The following is a 22,061-nucleotide window of genomic DNA, read 5'->3' on the forward strand; positions in this document are numbered from 1 at the left end:
GCCAATTGAATATGGAACAGTGGGGATGTGGAAATCCCCATTTTTATTAATACGGGAGCGTCAGTTAATTTAATGGGCCACGAACTATATCTGTACATGTTCTCCCAGTACCCTTTGAAACCCTCAACAGAGACAGCCCATAGATTAAATACCTTAGGTTTTATAAGAGGGCAGTTCACTCTGGGTAACAGAGTGTTAATAGGACCATTTTTGGTGATAAAAGGGGTTGCGTTGGGCAACAGACTTTTGCTGGGCCATCCTGCATGTAGGAGACAGGATATCAGTCCATACCGATGTTAGTATCAAAATGGTTGGGATACCGGGTGTTTTTATTGCATATGTGGGGGTACATGGAACTGAGGTAAATAAGGATACTGAGGTTAATATGGGGGATATTAGTGATAATACTGTTGGTGATCAAAGTGGTATTAATGGGAATATTAGTGACAGCAGTGTTAATGGGAATATTTGTGATCACGACGGTGTTAATGAGGATATTGGTGATCAAGGCGGTGTTAATGGTGATATTAGTGATTACGGTGGTGTTAATGGGAATATTAGTGATCACAATAGTGTTAATGGTGATATTAGTGATCACAGCAGTATTAATGGGTATATTGGTGATCACAGCAGTGATAATGGTGATATTGGTGATCGCGGCGGTGACATTGGTGGTAATAATGCTGATATTGGTGATCACATCGGTGACACTGGTGGTGATAATGGTAATATTACTGATCAAGACATTGATATTGGCAATTATAATAGTGTTATTGGGGATAGTGGTGGTGACATTGGCAGTAATAATAATGGTGGTACAGTCAATAACAGTGATATTAATTGGTGATACTGATACTAACATTGGGATTATGGTTGATGGAATGGGGGATACTTATATAAATTAGGGTAATATTCATGTAGATGTGGAACATGAGGGTACTATGTATAATGACCACAGATACTAAGGTGTTTTATCAGAGGATGTTATTTTAAATCCAGGTACAATGACTATGGTGAAAGTCAAGCTGAGCAAAGTGAAAATGCCCAAAGAGGTATGAATAATTGAGGATAGTGAAAAATTAAAAGGTGTCATTAACACTGTATCGGGGAACAAAGTATCAAATACAGGGGTTACATGGGTGTAATTGCTGAATTGTAATGATGCAGTTAGGAAGTATCAAAAGAATACTTATGTGGTAGACCTCCAAGACTGGAGTAGATATAGTGGCTCAATGGCTATTGTAGACGGGAAAACTGAGTTTTTAGAGTCAGAAATGCAAATAAGGAAGAAAATCTTTAGGGATTAGCTGATGCAGACTACAAGGAGCATATAGAGGCTGCAAGCGAAGTTTTGGCTGAATTTAGGTATATTGTGGCTTTAAAGGGGGATAAGTTAGGGCTAATTAAGGTGATAGAGCATAAGGTGAATCTAGAAGAAGGGACCAAACCCATCTTTATTCCTGCATACTGTATACCCTACAAAATCAGGGAACAGGTAGAGAAAGGTTAGTAAATGGGAAGAGGAACGAATTATTAGACCCAGTGTGTTTCCATATAACTTTCCCTCATTGGTGGTACATAAGAAGGATGGTTCAGTCTGAGTATGTGTAAATTTCTGTAAGTTAAATGAGAAAACAATTACTGACCGTTAAACGGTTGCTTGCATACCTGACCTTTTTGTAGAAATTGGGGGACATAGAATATATCCTTCAATAGACCTCATGCAGGGATTTTTGCAGGTTCCTCTTGGTGAGGATAGCCGAGAATATACGGCTTTCTCCTTGCCCAAGGAGCATTTTGAGCTTATGCAGATGTCTTTTGGTTTATCAAGTAGTCCTATGACTTTTATGAGGTTGGTGAACAAATTTTTGCACGGGCTACTAGGTAAAAATGTCTTTGTGTACATGGATGATATATTGATTGCAACAGACTTGATCCAGCATCACATGGAAGTGCTCAAGGAAGTTCTTAGGAGACTTAGACTAGCGGGTTTGTAAATTAAGTTAGCCAAGTGCAATTTCTTGAAGAAGCAGATTACATACTTAGGTCATGTCATATCTAAAGAGGGAGTTAGAGTAAATGACGATAAAGTCGAAGCAATTGCAGATTTTCCTGTCCCTAAGACAAAGAAACACATCCGTTCTTTCTTGGGAATGGCTGGCTTTTTCTGTTGGTTTGTGGAAGGTTTTTCTATTTGACAGCTCCTTTAACAGATGTGTTGTGGGAAGATATTCAATTTTACAGGGGAGATGCTCCAGTTCTGAAATTTCCTGATTTCAGCAAACCTTTAACACTAGTAACTTATGCCAGTCAGGAAGGTATAAGTGCTTACCTTATGCAGAAATTTTAAGGAAAATTCCATCCAATAGTTATTGTAGCAGGAAATTTAAGACAAAGGGTAGCAATGAAAGGTTAATGGCTACAGTAGATAAGGAAGCCTTTGCTGTGGTATCAAGTTATGTTCATTTCAAAATGTTGTTAATGGGGAATAAAGTAGAAGTTTTTACAGACCACAAGACATTATTAGATCTTCTGAATAAGCCAGACCTGTCGTCTAAAAGAGCTAGATGGGTTGTAACCATTAGAGATTTTGATGCAAAGATGAAATACAAAGAGGGCAGACATAATGTGGTAGAGGATGCCCTTAGTAGTTTTTATAAGACTGAAGGATTTCAAGTTGGGGTAGTTACTGGTGATTCTATACAGTGGGATATCAGTCTCATGGAGCAAAGGCAAGGCGCAAAACCATTCCTCAGAGGTGAATTAGTCAGGAAAAGTTATAAGTTGCCTTTTTCAGGTTTAGAATTAAGAGGATAGTCCGTTGGTTAGGAAAATTAAATACAAATTAATAATGAGTGAAAGTAAAGGGGATATGACACAGATCGAGATTTTGAAAGTCCTAATTCCGGTGGTTTTAGATATAGTACATTGCAAGTTTGGTAGTCCACATTTGGGGGTGGAAAAGACATAATGAGATGCGTAATAAGTATATTTGGAAAAATATGTGGGCAGATGTGGAAAATTTTCTGATAAAGTGTACAATGTGCAATGCTTGCAAACCCACAAGGGTAACATCTTGCAAATTAGGGTCATAACCAATACCAAGTAGGCCCTTTCAGAGAGTGCACATGGATATCTTGGGAAATTTTTGTGAATCAGGGTATGGCTAAAGGTATTTATTGGTAGTAATAGATGAACTGACGAGGGTAGGGAAATTTTCCCTCTAAAGAATAAAACAGCAGATGAAGTGGCTGTGGCATTGTTCGTAAGACCTTATATATTTATATCAGCAGTAAAATTAATGCAACCTGTTGTAGGTCATTTGATGTAAAATCCACATTCAGACCCAATGAAATGTAGTGCATGCCAAAATTTTTCAATGGATTTATATGTAGGTATGGAACACCATAAGTTCTATTGACTGATAATGGTAGGGAATTTGTAAATGGAACCTTATAGTGTCTGGCAGAAGTTATGAGGATACAGAAAGTAATAATAATTCCATCCAGACCCGAAGCTAATGGGTTACGTGAAGAGCAAACAGAAAAGTGCTCGAGGCTCTCAGGAAGACTGTAGGAGGAAATGATAGGAACTGGGATAGATATATAGATACAGTTAGGCATAACATTAATACTATGGTCAGTGATTCTATTAAAATGTCTCCATTCAAGCATTATTTGGTTGCCAGACGCGAGGCACATTTGATTTGTTGCCTATACCTTCCCGTGGAGAAGACACAATTAAGTCATTAAACTCTACGGCAAAGGAGAGACATGCTTGTCTCAGCCGAAACCTCGAGGCTAAGACTCGAGAGATGGTGGAAAAAAGCAATGGGAAACCATTAGATGCTAAAGTTGCTATTGGGGATAATGTGTTCTTGAAAATTAATGTGGAAAACGAATTAAATTATGAGTTAGGTCCAATGTTTGAGGGTCCCTTTAGAGTTATTGAAGAAAAGAGAGGAAACAGATTTTTAATCTTGGATGAAAAGATATGTCTGCCTAGATTGATGCATATATTGAAGATCAAGAGGACAGGAAAATGATAAAAAGGGAGACATTACACAATTTTGCATTTTGTCTTTTTTCTGTTCTAGGTGGGACAATTTCCTTTAAAGAACCTTCCAGAAGGCAAGCAGAGAGCAGAGGAGCAGATAAAAAAATACCCGGGAGACGAAGAGGCATGGGGTCCAGAACCTCACAGTTGTGGGCTAGAAGATTCAAGAAAGGCTCACACTTCGATTGTAGTCATATACTTAACTTATAGTTTTATGTATATTTTTACTAGTGTGTTAATGAAGTAAGAAACCTGCACTGTGTCTTCCTAAGCCGCCCGAGACTCTAACAACTAACAATAAATAAAGCAAGAAACGATAAAGGATCTATAAACTAAAACAAATTAAGGAGAACAAATAAAGAAAAGAAAGAAGGCCATTAGACGAGTGGTGACAACGAAAACAGCTATGAGGATCTACCGCACCAGATGTATGGTCTTCCCCATGGTTGACGAGGTCACAGATCGCTACTACAGAGACTGGAAATCTTCGATGGCTCGTGTGGAGTCATCTCAAGATACTTTCTGGGACAAACAAGGGATCTACAACACTTCTACAAGGCGGGTGCACGAAGCACTTGCATGGGAGTTGCGGAATATTTCAAGTTCAGCAACATAGGAGGCTACAAGTCATCAATAAGGTTGTTTAATACACCTACAGGAGTACCACAAGGTGGTAAAAGTTCTGCCTACACTGGAGACAATTACAGTTCCTCCAGTAGAGGAGAGTGGAGAGGATGATTTTTCTTCTCAGATCATTACACAGTTCCAGTGATTGCCGTTATGGTGGCAATAATGATGGTCACAATGTGCATTGCTCGGGCTGTGAAATTGGGATGCAGCCGATGGGGTAGGACACCAGCGTCAGAAGTTGCCTTGAGTCATGGGACAAGATAAAGATTATGTGGACATTGGGATTAGTGCCAGGCTAGCATGTCACGTGACACAGTTTAGGTGGTAGGCGAGCCATGTAAAACGCACTGGTAAGGCTAGTAATTAAAATTAGGTTAGCAATGGGTTATGCAAGCAGATTGAAATGCATAGCAGCACAGTCTCGACTGTTTTGGAAAATTCGAAAACGGTGAATTCCTCAGAATGTGGCACGAGACAAAGTCATAACATTACTAAGCCACACCAGCAAGATCAAGGGGGTGCACAAGTTGACCTGGTTGGTCGGAAGTCGTATGATCATGACTTCAGAAAAATGCAGTTGCGTGTGTATGTCAGTTTGTGCACCAAACAGGGCATGTGCATGATACTTAGGAACTCACGTGCATTGGAATTGTGAGTAGATTATCGTGCATACGTCTGTATGCCCATTAGGGCGCTTGAATGCTAATATAATCCCCTGGTGGAGTGAGTATGGGCAATTAAAAGACAGATTTGTGTAATGACCACCAGAGACTTTGGAGGGCTGAGGAGCTTTCAGAAGATTCTCATATGGTAAAGAACAATTTTAAAAACCAGTGACAATTATTTTTCAGATACTCTAAAAGGAGAAGTGAGGTGCGAAACTTAATATTATTGGAGAATGTTTTATTCTACTCGATTTCTGATAAGTGTGGTTTCTTTCACAGACGGATTCAGTTTGTCACAACCGAAAAGGAATTCTCTATTTGACATTTATTTTAGAAAGACTGGTGCTGTTTTTTTTTTTTTGACAGTGAGAATAGTTGGTGACAGTTTTATTCAATATGCTTATGCAGATCATTAATGGTGTTTCACGGTTTTGTGATTTTAAATTCATTTTCTTTGATTTTCATGTTAGCTCTTTTGGGAAAATAAAGACTATTTTTGTATCTCTGCGTTTGCTTTTAGCCTAGAGTTTAATAATTTGATTTAGATGCACAGTTGCCAATACGGGGAAATGCCAAGTAGGTAGAGTTACATTTAGTGATTTCTCTCCTTTTAATTAAAACAGGGTCCATTAGATACTGTAACATATGTATTAATAGGTTCAGGTGTTATTTCTATCTGAACTTTATGTAATGTATATTAAGTGGGGGTTTTTTAGGTGTTTGTTTGTCCCTTTTGAATCACTCTCTGAACATTCTTGGTAATTTTACAATTTATTCCACCCATTGTGGATTTTGTTGTCTGTTAAGGTAAATATTGAAGATAAGAGTTTTAAATATTTATTGTGTGGTGGTTGAGGTTATTACATCATGTTCCGGAGTTTGAATGGCTGTTTCCAGCTCTTGTTTAAAGAAAAATCCTACATAAAGAGCTCCATGTTTTTATGTTAGTAAAAATACGAATTACTTTGAAAATCTCATATGTCTAAGGCACTATTTTAGAACAGATATAGACCTTATTTATCTGGTTAAAAAACAAAGAAAATTTTTTAATTGACAAATTCTTGTGAATTAAAATTCCTACGTGAATGACGGTTATCAAGTACTAATACTTAAAAACCCATACTCTTACCTTCAAACCTTTCCATGCACCAGTCGCCTTACATATGTCTTCGCCAACTTTTTTAGGGGAGAGACCAAGAGGACCGACTTTTGGAGCCAACGAAGAGGTGGCACCAACTTCACCTCCCACTGCTCTTAACTTCACTGCACAAACAAATAAAATGAATCAGGATATATTTACTATTAAATACAGGAGTGGCTGTTTTACAGGAACATTCAATTGTCTCCAAAGAAAAAATAACGATTTTCATGAAACTCATGACTAGATTAAAATAAGTTATATGGTATATGGTTAATTTTCAACAATGGAAGGTAGCATATTCAAAAATCCAAGCAAATGTACACCATAAGAATTATTATCCCCAATGTTAGTGTTGTGTTGGGCTCCCCTGCTAATTAATCAGTTATCTATGTTGAAGTTTATAACCAATAAATTTGAATCATGGCTGAGGTCTGAAATAACAGGGTCACACTTAGATTTGGACTTTGAAACAGTAAATAATCTTTATGATAATGCTACTCAAATAGAAAATATTGGCTATGAAGCCAAAATTGCCCTTCTGTGACAATACTGCAGTGGTAGTGCTGAGGACAAGATCACTCAACTTTGAAATAATAAAGTTCAAAATTTGATTATCACATAATGTGTCTTAATCACACCTGTTTGATTAAACCTCGAAATATCTATAAAAGAATACAGCTTTAACCTCATAGAAGTGGTGGTCAGTGATTGTCCCCAGTTTCTGTTCATCTGACAAAAAAAGTGCAGAATTGAGACTTGCCTTGCTATGTCTTGTCTTGCCTGTTCTGTTATGGTGGTAGCAGCCTTTGGCTTTAAAATGGCATGATTAAAACACTTTGTAAAAGATAAAATATAAAATTTAATCACAACACTACTTCTCAGTTTAGTCCTGTTTCCATAGAGTGGCCATCTTGGATGAACCAGCTCCATCTACCTTTGTGGTGCCCATCTGCATTACAGAATCCCCTCACAGTCTCTCTATCTCTTTCTTGGTCTTCCTCGACATCTACTCTACACTTCCATCTCAATAGCATGTCCTCCAATATGGTCTTACTACCTTCTCAGTAGGTGTCTGTACCATCCTAGTCTCCCCTCCTGCACTTCTTTTGACATTTCAATCACCTCTGTCAACCTTCTTATATACTCTTTCCTAATCTTATCTTCCATCCTGAAACACTAGACACTTCTTAACATTTTCATCTCTGCTGTCTATTTTCATCTCCTCTGTCTTTGTCATACTTGCTATTTCTGTACCATACAGCATAGCTGGTTTTACCATTGCCTTATGGAGCTATCCCTTTAGTCATAATGGTCTTTTGTCACAAAGGAATCCAGAGGCAGCTCTCCAATTGTTCACCTGCTTGTAGCCTATGTTTTAATAATAATAATAATAATAATTAATAATAATAATAATAATAATAATAATAATAATAATAAGAGTGGGTTAGGTCGTCAATAGACTTAATAATAATAATGTGGCGCCGTGGAAGAGTGGGTTAGGTCGTCAATAGACTTAAGTCAAGTTAAGCAACATTGGGGCTGGTCAGTCGTTGGATGGGTGACCGCTCCCCTCGGCGTTGATTCCTTGGGAAAGGATCTTTACCATAATTTCTTCAGTCTACTCAGCTGTAAAAATGAGTACCTATCCCCTGATGGGGTAGGGTCCAGCTATGGGTTAAATAAGCAAAAAACTCAGCAATGATGGAAAGAAATGAAGGAATAAACGACAACGACGTAAATGGAACCTCTGGCAACAGAGGAGCTTCGTCCGGCAACCAGGTATTCAACCCAATTGTAGGGGAAGACGGTCAGGTACTTGGAGGTCGTCATCCAGCAACTGATCACCACAACAGTAAAGTATCAACAGCCTGAGATTGGAGCTACAGAGGCAAAAAGGAAGAAATGGACAAGAGAAGAAAATAAGGAAATATGGAGATGCTACATCAGAAGCAACCCGACGGAGAGAGGATATAGAAGAAGATTGGTCAACATCTGGAATGAGAGGAATAACACCCCCCAAACAGAGCAGAGACTGGCAGACCAAGTAAGGAACATAAAGAAAAAGAACTGGCTCTCCCCAACAGAAAGAGAAGAACTGGAAAGGGAAATGTCACACGACAACGAATTACACGAAGACGAACTGAGAGACGATGCCACAGAAGACGACAGGGAGGATGAGGTATCAAACAACGACACACGAAGAAACACCGACGAAGTAACAGAGAGGACGGAATGGGTAGAAAAGATTAGACAATGGATGGAGCCAGACACAGAGAGAACAAAGATCCCCTCCATGAAAGCCTACAACACCAAGAAATTAAGGGAGAAAACAAGTGAGGTCAAGGAAATAATGGGCCTAATACACACCACCAGTATCACAGAAACAAATAACTTGACATATGCAGGAGCAAGATTAGTAGCAGAACTGATGGGGATTCGAACACCAACACCACCAGCACAACCAACCCAACAGAAACCAAAACAGCAACCTCCTTGGAAAAGGCGCCTGGAAAAGCAAATCATGGTGATGAGATCTGACTTGAGTAAACTGAAAGAGATGGCAGAAAAAAGGCTAAGAAGCAAGAAAACAAGGGAGGAACTCAACGAGAAATACAAAGTACAAGAGAGGGGACTAAACAACACAATAGAAGATGTAAAATCAGAGGCTTAAGGCCAAAGCACACAAGATCCAACGGTACATGAACAGGAATAAGGGATACCAACAGAACAAACTATTCGGAACCAACCAGAAAAGACTATACAGCCAACTAAGAGGGGAAGACAACCACCCAGAAATTCCTGAAGCCGAACCAAGTAAGAGACTCTGGGAAAACATATGGAGCAATCCGGTATCACACAACAAACATGCAACATGGCTCCAGGAAGTCAAGGAAGAAGAAACAGGGAGAATAAAACAAAGATTCACAGAGATCACGACAGACACAGTCAGACACCAACTAAAGAAAATGCCAAACTGGAAAGCCCCAGGTCCCGATGAAGTCCATGGATACTGGCTCAAGAACTTCAAGGCCCTACACCCACGAATAGCAGAACAACTCCAGCATTGTATCTCAAATCACCATGCACCCAAATGGATGACCACAGGAAGAACATCCTTAGTACAAAAAGACAAGAGTAAGGGAAATATAGCCAGTAACTACAGGCCTATCACCTGCCTACCAATAATGTGGAAGTTACTAACAGGTATCATCAGTGAAAGGCTATACAACTACCTAGAGGAGACAAACACCATCCCCCACCAACAGAAAGGCTGCAGAAGGAAGTGTAGGGGCACAAAAGACCAGCTCCTGATAGACAAAATGGTAATGAAGAACAGTAGGAGAAGGAAAACCAACCTAAGCATGGCATGGATAGACTATAAGAAAGCCTTCGACATGATACCACACACATGGCTAATAGAATGCCTGAAAATATATGGGGCAGAGGAAAATACCATCAGCTTCCTCAAAAATACAATGCGCAACTGGAATACAATACTTACAAGCTCTGGAATAAGACCAGCAGAGGTTAATGTCAGGAGAGGGATCTTCCAGGGCGACTCACTGTCCCCACTACTCTTCGTAGTACCCATGATTCCCATGACAAAAGTACTACATAAGATGGATGCCGGGTACCAACTCAAGAAAAGAGGCAACAGAATCAACCATCTGATGTTCATGGACGACATCAAGCTGTATGGTAAGAGCATCAAGGAAATAGATACCCTAATCCAGACAGTAAGGATTGTATCTGGGGACATCAGGATGGAGTTTGGAATAGAAAAATGCGCCTTAGTCAACATAAAAAAAGGCAAAGTAATGAGAACCGAAGGGATAAAGCTACCAGATGGGAGCAACATCAAACACATAGATGAGACTGGATACAAATACCTGGGAATAATGGAAGGAGGGGATATAAAACATCAAGAGATGAAAGACATGATCAGGAAAGAATATACGCGGAGACTCAAGGCGATACTCAAGTCAAAACTCAACGCCGGAAATATGATAAAAGCCATAAACACATGGGCAGTGCCAGTAATCAGATACAGCGCAGGAATAGTGGAATGGACGAAGGCAGAACTCCGCAGCATAGATCAGAAAACCAGGTAACATATGACAATACACAAAGCACTACACCCAAGAGCAAATACGGACAGACTATATATAACACGAAAGGAAGGAGGGAGAGGACTACTAAGTATAGAGGACTGCGTCAACATTGAGAACAGAGCACTGGGGCAATATCTGAAAACCAGTGAAGACGAGTGGCTAAAGAGTGCATGGGAAAAAGGACTAATAAAAGTAGACAAAGACCCAGAAATATACAGAGACAGGAGAATGACAGACAGAACAGAGGACTGGCACAACAAACCAATGTACGGACAATACATGAGACAGACTAAAGAACTAGCCAGCGATGACACATGGCAATGGCTACAGAGGGGAGAGCTAAAGAAGGAAACTGAAGGAATGATAACAGCAGCACAAGATCAGGCCCTAAGAACCAGATATGTTCAAAGAATGATAGACGGAAATAACATCTCTCCCATATGTAGGAAGTCCAATATGAAAAATGAAATCATAAACCACATTGCAAGCGAATGCCCGGCACTTGCACAGAACCAGTACAAAAAGAGGCATGATTCAGTGGCAAAAACCCTCCACTGGAGCCTGTGCAAGAAACATCAGCTACTTTGCTTTAATAAGTGGTACGAGCACCAACCTGAGGGATTGATAGAAAACGATCAGGCAAAGATCCTCTGGGACTATGGTATCAGAACAGATAAGGTGATACGTGCAAATAGACCAGACGTGACGTTGATTGATAAAGTCAAGAAGAAAGTATCACTCATTGATGTCGCAATACCATGGGACACCAGAGTTGAAGAGAAAGAGAGGGAAAAAAATGGATAAGTATCAAGATCTGAAAACAGAAATAAGAAGGATATGGGATATGCCAGTGGAAATTGTACCCATAATCATAGGAGCACTAGGCACGATCCCAAGGTCCCTGAAAAGGAATCTAGAAAAACTTGAGGCTGAAGTAGCTCCAGGACTTATGAAGAATAGTGTGATCCTAGAAACGGCGCACAGAGTAAGAAAAGTGATGGACTCCTAAGGAGGCAGGATGCAACCCGGAACCCCACACTATAAATACCACCCAGTCGAATTGGAGGACTGTGATAGAGCAAAAAAATAATAATAATAATAATATGTTTTGTTAAAAATGACTGCTGCTTCAGCACTATTAATCTTATAAAGAGTCTTCTCTATCTTTCTGATGACGGCTTTCTCGTTGTTGCTTAGACTGGCGAGCAACGCACCAAAGGGCATGGTAAAATTCGGTTGAGTCATTTGATTTATTATTGCTTATACAATTCTCTCTCTCTCTCTCTCTCTCTCTCTCTCTCTCTCTCTCTCTCTCTAACGCGACGTTTCCTCCTGATCGACAGGACATTATCAAGCGATAACTGCTGAGGGACTGAATTCTTTTACATCGGCATGACGACGATGCGCCTGTCAAAAAAGGATTTCCTGCCACGCCCAGGAGGGCGCCATTAGGCAGCACGCCCTTGCAGTACACCGCAGAAACATCACGAGAGACGACATCGTCAGGAATATTAAGATCATCGGGAGAGCACCTGACCCACGACGTCTGCGTCTCCTAGAAGCGCTGCTCATCCTCGAGGAAAAGCCTCCCCTCAATACCACCCATGAAGCGTTCCTGATACCGACGTGTGTGAGGAGGACCACACCCCTCCCCCCTAACGAAAGTACCAGCGCGCATGGAACGAACACCGGACATGAGAATAATACCAGGGGTGACGTCACGCAGGTAGAAGCCAGAAGGTCTGCAAGACTCGTCAACGCCCGCCGTATGAGTCAACTTCCCGGGAACCAATAAAAACTCGACCTGCCGGAGAAGTGCTCTGACCGTACTGAAGAGCTCGCAACACCACGATAAAAGGAGAAGGACTCGCCACTAGAATTGTGCTCTATGAGCAAGAGCTCGTGCTGGCATAAAGCCAGCTTAATCTTCAACAACAACAACACTAGAATTCAGTCCCTCAGCAGTTATCGCTTGATAATGTCCTGTCGATCAGGAGGAAACGTCGCGTTAGAGAGAGAGAGAGAGAGAAGAGAGAGAGAGAGAGAGAGAGAGAGAGAGAGAGAATTGTATAAGCAATAATAAATCAAATGACTCAACCGAATTTTACCATGCCCTTTGGTGCGTTGCTCGCCAGTCTAAGCAACAACGAGAAAGCCGTCATCAGAAAGATAGAGAAGACTCTTTATAAGATTAATAGTGCTGAAGCAGCAGTCATTTTTAACAAAACATGTCTACGAGAGGGTCTCCTTCCGAAATAATAATAATAATAATAATAATAATATCCTTTATTTCAGCTGAGGGCCATATGCATGGAATATACAAATTACAGACAGTAACATACACAATCTAGATACATGATACATGATAAAAAAATGAATAATTGGCACTTATCCACAAAACAGCTGAGGTAGCATAAAAGATAGTAATCATAATACTGGTAATAACAATAATAATATTAGTGAGAAAAAAAATGCATTGAGAGTTATAACAGTTAGTGCACAGATTATATAACTTAAATTTCAACTAGAGACCTTAGGTGGTTACAGTAGTTAGGTCCAGAGGGCTAAATACGAAAATTGAATGTAAAACAACTTAAACTTTATAGTAATCACAGCAATAATGAAAAAGTAAAATACCAGCAATAAACATAATAATGACAAAATCTGCAGATGACATCTTGCCATACAGAGATTAAGTCCTCATCCATTCTTCCACCAGCCTCTACTATAGACCCTAAGTATTTGTACTTGTGTATTTGCTTTATTTCTTCTCCATCCAACCTTATACTCTCCCTGCCATCCCTCTCAGTGGTGGTACACATATATTCTGTCTTTGACCTGCTTATTCCTATTCGTCCATCATCCAGTGTTTACCCTCTACCTCTCTAACTTCCCCTCCAGAATCTCCCTCCTCCCACCACACAACACAATGTCATCTGCATATAATATACTCCATGACACTGTCACTCTTGCCTCCCCCATCACACTATCCATCATGGTGTTGGAAATAAATGGGCTAAGGATTGATCCTAGTGTAATCCATCCCACACCTCAAATCCCTCAGATTCTTCAATACTGCTCCTCACTCTGGTTTATACATTCCAGTACATCTATGGGACCATCTTCCCGCTCAAACACCTACAAATTTTCTGTCCAGGGACTTTGTCACAGGGGTTTTCAAGGTCTACGAACACCAAGGTCTATGAACACCAATTAACTGAAAGGTCGCCTAACATGTAAACCTGATCGTGAATACACAGCCTTTGGCTATCGTCTATCATTCCTTCTAACATCTTCAAGGTGTGGGACATCAGTTTAATACCTCTATAATTACCACATTCTCTAACGTTCCCCTTGCCTTTGAAAACTTGTATCAATATACATTTCCTCCACTCCTCTGATATCCTCTTTTGATCTAAAATCTTTATCATCAGAATATAAAGGATTTCCATTCCTTCATCTCCTAATGCTTCCAATTAGATAAAGTCTGGTTCCGTCGCCTTCCTGCTCTTCTTATGCTTTAGGGCATTAACCACTTCTTGCCTAGAGAAACCTATTAGCAGTTTTATGTTCACAAGTCCATTATCTCTTATTAGTCTTTCATTTTCTTCCTTCGGCAGTTGTTCAAAATACTCTTTCCATCTTTTGAAGATGTCGTCATCCTTTCTAATTACAATAGTACTATACCGATCTTTAATTTGCCTGATATGTGTGATATCTTTGGTGAATGTGTTTTTGGCCTTTGATAGTTTCAGCATATTCTTCAGTTCATCCCTTGTTCCCAGTTCTGTATATGTCCTTGCCTTAGCTCGAGCTACCACCTTCCTTACCTCTTTGTTTTTCTCCCGGAGCCTGTTCCTGTCCTCCCCTAACTGTGGTTCTTCTCATTTCTGCTTTGCCTACTTCTTCTCTCTTATTGATTTCTGTATGTCTTCATCCCACCACTAGCTCTCCTTGTCATCCCATACCATCCTAGATGTTTCCCCAACTACTTCCTTTCCATGCTTCTTAATTTCTGATGTATCATGTGTCCACCATTCCTGAAAACTTTCAGCTTCTAGATCATTTTTTTCCAACACTTTCCTTTAAAACTCCCTTCTCTTCTCACTATCCTTAAATAATTTGAACCTCTAGATTTTCCCTGATCCTTTTGTTTTAGTTTACCTATCTCTTTTCAGCTTTAAGTCTGTATATAAAAGTCTGTGCTGGGGCCGACATGGTCGCCTGAGATAACTTTGTGTGTTTTTTTTTTTTTTACTTCTAATAGCTCTTGCCTTCTGTAAAGAAAGGAATCTATTTGAGATCATCTACCACCACTCCTGTGGGTAATTAGGTGTCCCCTTTTCTTGATGAAAAATGTGTTTACTATTACAATGTAAGATGCCATGGCAAAGTTCACTACACCCCCTCCCTCCTAGGCTTTTCTCTATTCCATTATCTCTATGCATACACCCAATTATGTCATTTTCACCTCCAAATTGGACATTCAAATCTGCCCCACCACAACCCTCTCGTGCTCTTCTAGTTCCTGCATCACTCCATTCATTTCACTCCAATACTTATTTTCCTCTGTACAACTCAATTGTGGTGCATATGCCCAACCAATATTCATCATTTCCCCTCCATAGCATATCTTCAGACTCATGATTCGGTCATTCTTCCCACCCACCTCCATCACTTCATTCTTCAGTTCCCCTAACAGAACTATACCAACTCCCTTTCTACCTTGGGCACTCGCTCCACCATAAAATAACTTTTATTCCCACCAAACTTCTTTGATTTATTCAACACTAAACAAGATCATTTTCATTTTAACTACTTGCACCTTTCAGAAGGGGTCTTGCAGGGGTCTTTTCCTTAGAATGGCTCCTCATTCTCAGCTAAAGTAAAAGAAACAAATTCTCTTGAACTAAAACATTATACTCTACTTTCTGTCTGAAAAGACTGGGGAAGGGATAACAGGAATGCCTCATCTGACTGCTCTTTCTTTTGTACTCCTTGATTATATATATATATATATATATATATACTATATATATATTATATATATATATATATATATATATATAGTATATATATATATACATATATATGAAGTAATAAAAGTCCACACTTATGTAAAATATGTATTAAAAATACTTGAAAGACGGTTTAAGTATTTTTGATACACATTTTACATAAGTTTGGACTTTTATTACTTCATATATATATGATATATATATATATATATATATATATATATATATATGTATATATATATGTATATATATATGTATATATATATATATATATTATATATATATATATATATATATAAAATTGCTCCTCATTCTCAGCAAAAGTAAAAGAAACAAATCCCTTCCCCTGTCTTTTCAGACAGAAAGTAGAGTGTATTGTTATAATGTTTCAGTTCAAAAGAATTTGTTTCTTTTACTTGAGCTGAGAATGAGGAGCCATTATATATATATATATATATATATATATATATAATATATATATATATATATACTATATATATATATAATATATATATATATACATATATATATATATATATATACATATATATACATATATATAATATATATATATATATACATAAATATATAGATATATATAATATGATATATATATAACTATATATATATATATATATATATATATAGACATATATTATATCTATATATGATATATATTATATATATATTATATAACTATATAATACTATACTTTATATATATATTGTCAAAACTCACAAAGAAAATAACCCTATGCGGCCTATTATCAGTACTGTTGGTTCAATTTCATATAAACTTTCGAAATATATCACTAAGATCTTGTCCCCGTTACTTGGAACCATCTCCGATTCTCATATATATAATTCTCTAGATTTAGTTGATAAATTAAACAAAATTACTCTTTGCCCCACTGATAGATTCGTTAGTTTTTATGTATGTTCTCTTTTTACTAAAGTCCCTATAGACTCTATTTTAGAATATCTTAGTAATGAACTAACTCAGCATGAATTACCACTACCCATAAGTCACATTATTTCACTCACTAGTATGTGCATTTGTGATTGTAAGTTTATATTCAATGGTTAATTTTATCAACAAATATTTGGCATGGCAACAGAAAACCCTTTATCACCACTCCTCTCAAACTTGTACATGGAATTCTTTGAAAACGCTACATTCCTAATATCATTTATATTCCTGTAAAGTGTTATAGATATTTTAGCTGTTCTGCCTGCTGGTATTGATGTAAATGATTTACTCTCTAAATTAAATAACCAGGTACCATCGATTAAGTTTACTCTAGAATTGGAAAAAGACAATTGCCTCCCTTTCTTGGATGTTTTGATACATAGAGAACCATTTCAATGCAAATTCAGTATTTATAGGAAACAACCAACAACTTATGTTCATCTTCTGTGTTTTCATGAACATTGCGCATTGTCAGTCCCCAGTATTTGGATCAAGAAATTGAATACGTAAGAAAAAATAGGGAAAGATTTATGTTATCCTTCACAGATATTAGATATTTGTTATAATAAAGCCCATAAAAAGTTTTATAGTGTAAGTAACACAGAAAAAGAAAATTTCTAAGAACATTCTTAGTTTAGCTTATTTTAACAGATTTGAAACCATTAAATCATTGTTAAAAGCCTTTAAGTTAAACCTTGTTTTTTCTTATAATAACACACTAAAAGGAATGTTAATAAAAAAATGGCCCCAGGGAAAGCAACAACATAATATATAAAATTCCATGTATGGACTGCCCTTCTTTTTAACTCGGACAGTCGAGCAAGGGCTTAGAAGTAAGATTAAGCCAGCATAAATATTCTGTAAAATCTGGGCAAACATCTAATGCAATATTCATTCATTTAAGTGAAAACAGCCACCGAATAAATTGGATTGGTAGTTCAGTAATTGCAAGGTCAAAAGATGTCTTATCACGAAATCTTTTAGAATCTGCTATAATACAACTTACTTCACATTGTAATTTTGATATCAGTCGTGGCTGTTTCATTTAGACCCTTGCATTTGTAACATGTTTAAGAATGACCTGAAAGATATAATTACAGACTTAAATACAAATTAGTTGCTTAGATATCTTTGTTGTATATTTATATTTAATATGTATTGTGAATATGTATTGAGAATAAGTTTTTGTTTTTGTTCTGAATAGCTGTCACCCTATATTATCCTTTAATTGTCTTGTCCTTGTGTCTGAGCAGATTGATTTAATCCTTTTGTTTTTTAAATTGTACCCATGTTTATGCTTGTTCGGAAAGGTTACTCTTTCTCCAGGTGTGCCGGATTCTAGGTACTAATCTCCTTATAATCCCTATCTGTCAGTTATACGAGTTTTCCTGTACTGTCAATTCCTCATGTAAGTCAGTTAGTCCGCTAAGTAATGGACGTTGAACGTCGAAAGATCTTGCGGAAACTACGTTTATTTTAGATATAGATATATATATATATATATATATATATATATATATATATATATATATATATATATATAGATAGATAGATAGATAGATAGATAGATAGATAGATATATACATATATATATATATATATATATATATATAATATATATATATACATCTATATATCTATATATATATATATATATATATATATATATATATATATATATATATGCACAAAATTATGAATATATACATGAATATGAGAAATTATGTATAGATTATCAATAATCCTTAAAAATTTATTACCGTTCTTTTCTTTATGTAAATAAGAAAAAGCAAATGAATTGAAACAATATGTGGAACCGCGGTGTTCCGCAATTCTAATTTTGCTAGCAGGGTGATGATAATGTGGTAGCCAGTCCGCGCGTAAAGGAGAGGGGAGCAAAATAATCAACTCAATGGCGAGCTGCAGTAAATGGGAAAAAATTATAACCGCATTAATGTCAATGAGTAAAATTCAAAATAGTAGCTTTCGGGAGCGCCGGAGCGGTTCAGCGAGAGAGAGAGAGAGAGAGAGGAGAGAGCGAGAGAGGAGAGAGAGAGAGAGACGAGAGAGTAGTGTATGTGTGTGTGTGTGTGTATGCATTTAATATCAATGAATTTTTTTAAAATCATGTAATAAACAGCACCCCTATGAATGAAACGCACGAACCGCCACTGGTGACACTGCATATCTGCTCGAGAGTATTTAAAAAGAAAAAAAAACTAGGAGAATAAACAAAGGAGCAGACGTAAAGGCCTGTCCTCACTAGGAAACATTGTTTGCAAACTGTTTGCTGCATATTTGTTTCCCATCCAGAATGGAAAACATTTCGGGTTTCTGTGTGTATATATATTTATATATATATATATATATATATATATATATATATATATATATATATATATATGTGTGTATTTATAATATATATATATATATATAATATAATATATAAGGTATATATCTATTATATATATATATATATATATATATATATATATATATAATATATATATATTCAATTATACATACACGCATAAGTATGTATGTCTACGTGTATATGTGTATCTATCTTAAATTCCGCCAGAGGCAAGTCAGTAAGACACGCTCCTTTTTCTAAAGACTTCCTTACTCATCTCTTTTTCTCCAATGCATTAAAATAGCCAACTGAGGTCTGGACAGGAAACATTGTTTGCAAACAGTCTGGAAACAGTTTGCAAACCTTATGTAAACATTGTTGGCAAACAATGTTTCCTTAGTATGGACAAGCCTTAATATACGGAAAAGTTAATCACATCTCAAATAATTTCTTCAAATACTTCTCAGTGAGTTTTACGAACACAGACGGAGAGAGAGAGAGAGAGAGAGAGAGAGAGAGAAGAGAGAGAGAGAGAGATTTACTCTATTTATAAACCCACAGTAAACGCACGAGGCCAGAGTCGTTCTAGCTATACGTATACTCATGTGTTAAGATGGGTTGTTCGTTTTTATTTGCTTAGTCTAAAGACCAAAATTAACGCTTTTGTGCCAGAGACTGCAAAGAAAAATATAGAAGGTTCTTAGTTATATACTCAGTTAAACGGAATCGTCTAATTTGTTTATCTTCTCACTATCAAAAATGGACACTTCACAATTATTATTTTAAGCTTTCTTTTCATGAGCATTCGTTATGTGTAACTTCTCATTTGCATCGTTAGCTGCCCTTAAGCTCCTTTTCACTCACTAACGACTGATTTTTTTTTCTTTTTCTTTTTCTTTTTTTTTTTTTTTTTTTTTTTTTTTGCAAGAAATGGATGAGCCCAAGGTAAGTGTTTTAAAACTATACAAGGTAATCACCGCACAGTTCACCAACAACACTAACCGATTTTGATTTCGTTTGGATCAAATTTTGGAGGCATGCTGGTAACCGATGTACCCTTGTAGGGGGACCAAGTCTCACGTGCTCACTCCTAGCAAGACGACGGAAGAAAGACCCTCTGAGTTACGGGTTTAGTCTCATACCCTCTTGAAAGCTTGCCAACAGGAGGGAGGGTAAAATCAACAGCCAACTGAATGCCGCGCCGGGAAATATAACCTACAAATGAAAAGCAAAAATTTACTCAGTCTTGTTGATAGTCTACTTATGTCTTGTTTTGACAATTAAAATTTCTTTGCTTGCTCTCGTTTCATCTACATACATAAACGGATCATCTCGTCTAAAAAGAAATGGCAACCATATCTACTAATAAGTACAGGAGTTATGTCAATTCATTCACTTTCATAAGGAACGGAACTGGTTCTTATGTTTAAAAGAACGTAAGATCTCTCGCTATACCTGTGGAGTTATTACCCAGTCATGCTTCATGCTTCTCTCTCTCTCTCTCTCTCTCTCTCTCTCTCTCTCTCTCAGCCTTCGACTATTATCTTTTTTCTTTCTTTATCTCGATCCTCCTCTTTACGAGGAGAACAATTCGCCTGCTTTGCATCGGACCACTCAATTGTCACTGGACCCTTTTCATAACCCTCGAACTTTAATACAGTAACTAAACAAAAGGAGAATAATTTTGAAAATTAATAATCAATACCAACAATACACAAACTAACTTTCTTTTCATTTGGAACATATAAGCATAAATAAAAGTAAGAAATTTATATGCATGAAAATTGAACTTATATCATTAATTATGTTTTTCAGATGATTTTGCTTATTTCAATGGGTCCTTATTTTCTAGCACCTGCCTATATAATTCTTTACACTGAAAATTAAGGTTCGGTGTGCTTTGCAAGATAGCTCCTACAGAAGCCACATGCAAATTGTTTCGTTCATCAGTACGCTGGGTATTCATGATTGAGAATACACGCTCAACATTAGCATTTTGAACTGGAATGCTACATAAATACTAGCACAAAATCAACATCTCTGTATATTCTTGAAATTCCATCTGCTGAATGATAGCACACAAACTTTCATGTTACAGCATGGTCTTCCATTCAAAAGGCTGTTTATCAAGGAGTCTTTTAAATGTTGACCATGATGTTGTCACTTTTTAGACCTTTGTTTTTTAACACAACACAAGACGATTGTACTTGTTCCCATTCTGAAAGAGTATCTCATAATGTCCATGAAAAGTTATCAACATTTTCTAAAGATGAAACCCATTTCTGAAGATAGTCCAGACAAGTGATGTAGTAGCTATCCACTTCAAGTAGGAATTATTATGATGAACTAAAATCGGTATAATAAGGTTGTCCCATATGGGTCAATGTAGGACGGGGACAAAATTATCAAATTTGGGACATGTCCCGACAAAACTGGATGTCTGGCAATCTTAAGAGTGGATCCGTGCTTCCAATAACGTGCCATACCCTTTTGAAATGAACATTCTACCAACATATTTTTAGTCTACTCTAGCTGTGCTATTTCCTAGTACTTAGAACAAGAGTGTGAATCTGTTTGATCGTGGAGCTTTGAGTTTGAATAAGGTTGCAGATATTCTTTAGTTTCCTGCCTCAAGCAGTTGAGTACTATATGTTGTTCAAGTGTGCGATGGGCGAGGATGCTAGTTGTCGAGAATATTGTTGTACCGAGTGATACAAAGTGAGTAAAAACTGATTTAATTTCTCTCATTTTTCCCATAGCTGAGGCATCAGCAACTCAAAAGCCATATTATGATTTGTGTCATGATTCCCAGCCTGTGATCCCATCATTTTTACACCCCAGTTAAAACATCTAACAAGTGGGTAAGGCTGCAATGTCAGGAACATTTGTACAGTCACGCATTGTGGCCTGAAATATAAACAAAATGGAGCCCATTCTTCCACCTTTTCTGCAAAGATAGGAAAGACGGTAGCAGGAAGTTTCGCGGTTAAACTTCTCATTTAATTAGGGGGAGGACTGGCACTTGTGGCACTGTTATTGCTGCTGCTCGTCCCCAAAGATGGTTAAAGAATTAGGTAGGAGCTCGAGCGTGACCACAATGGTTCTAGATGTTGCTAA

The 22,061-nt window shown here is 37.4% G+C and overlaps 1 protein-coding gene across 4 annotated transcripts in view; it reads right to left on the minus strand.

The window, feature by feature from the left end:
* Nucleotides 1-20,103, minus strand: part of LOC135215295 (uncharacterized) — a 95,774-nt gene extending 75,671 nt beyond the window's left edge. For all 4 annotated transcript variants that reach the window (XM_064249842.1, XM_064249844.1, XM_064249843.1 and 1 more), the window contains exons 1-2: nucleotides 19,947-20,103; nucleotides 6,481-6,614 (exon numbers count right to left, since the gene is read on the minus strand). In XM_064249842.1, coding sequence (XP_064105912.1) covers nucleotides 6,481-6,614; nucleotides 19,947-19,983 — 171 coding nt within the window. In that variant the 5' untranslated portion in view covers nucleotides 19,984-20,103. The remainder of the gene's footprint in view (nucleotides 1-6,480; nucleotides 6,615-19,946) is intronic.
* Nucleotides 20,104-22,061: the final 1,958 nt, after the last annotated feature.

This window comes from Macrobrachium nipponense, chromosome 5 (genome assembly GCF_015104395.2).
Source record: "Macrobrachium nipponense isolate FS-2020 chromosome 5, ASM1510439v2, whole genome shotgun sequence".
Classification (NCBI taxonomy): Eukaryota; Metazoa; Arthropoda; class Malacostraca; order Decapoda; family Palaemonidae; genus Macrobrachium; species Macrobrachium nipponense.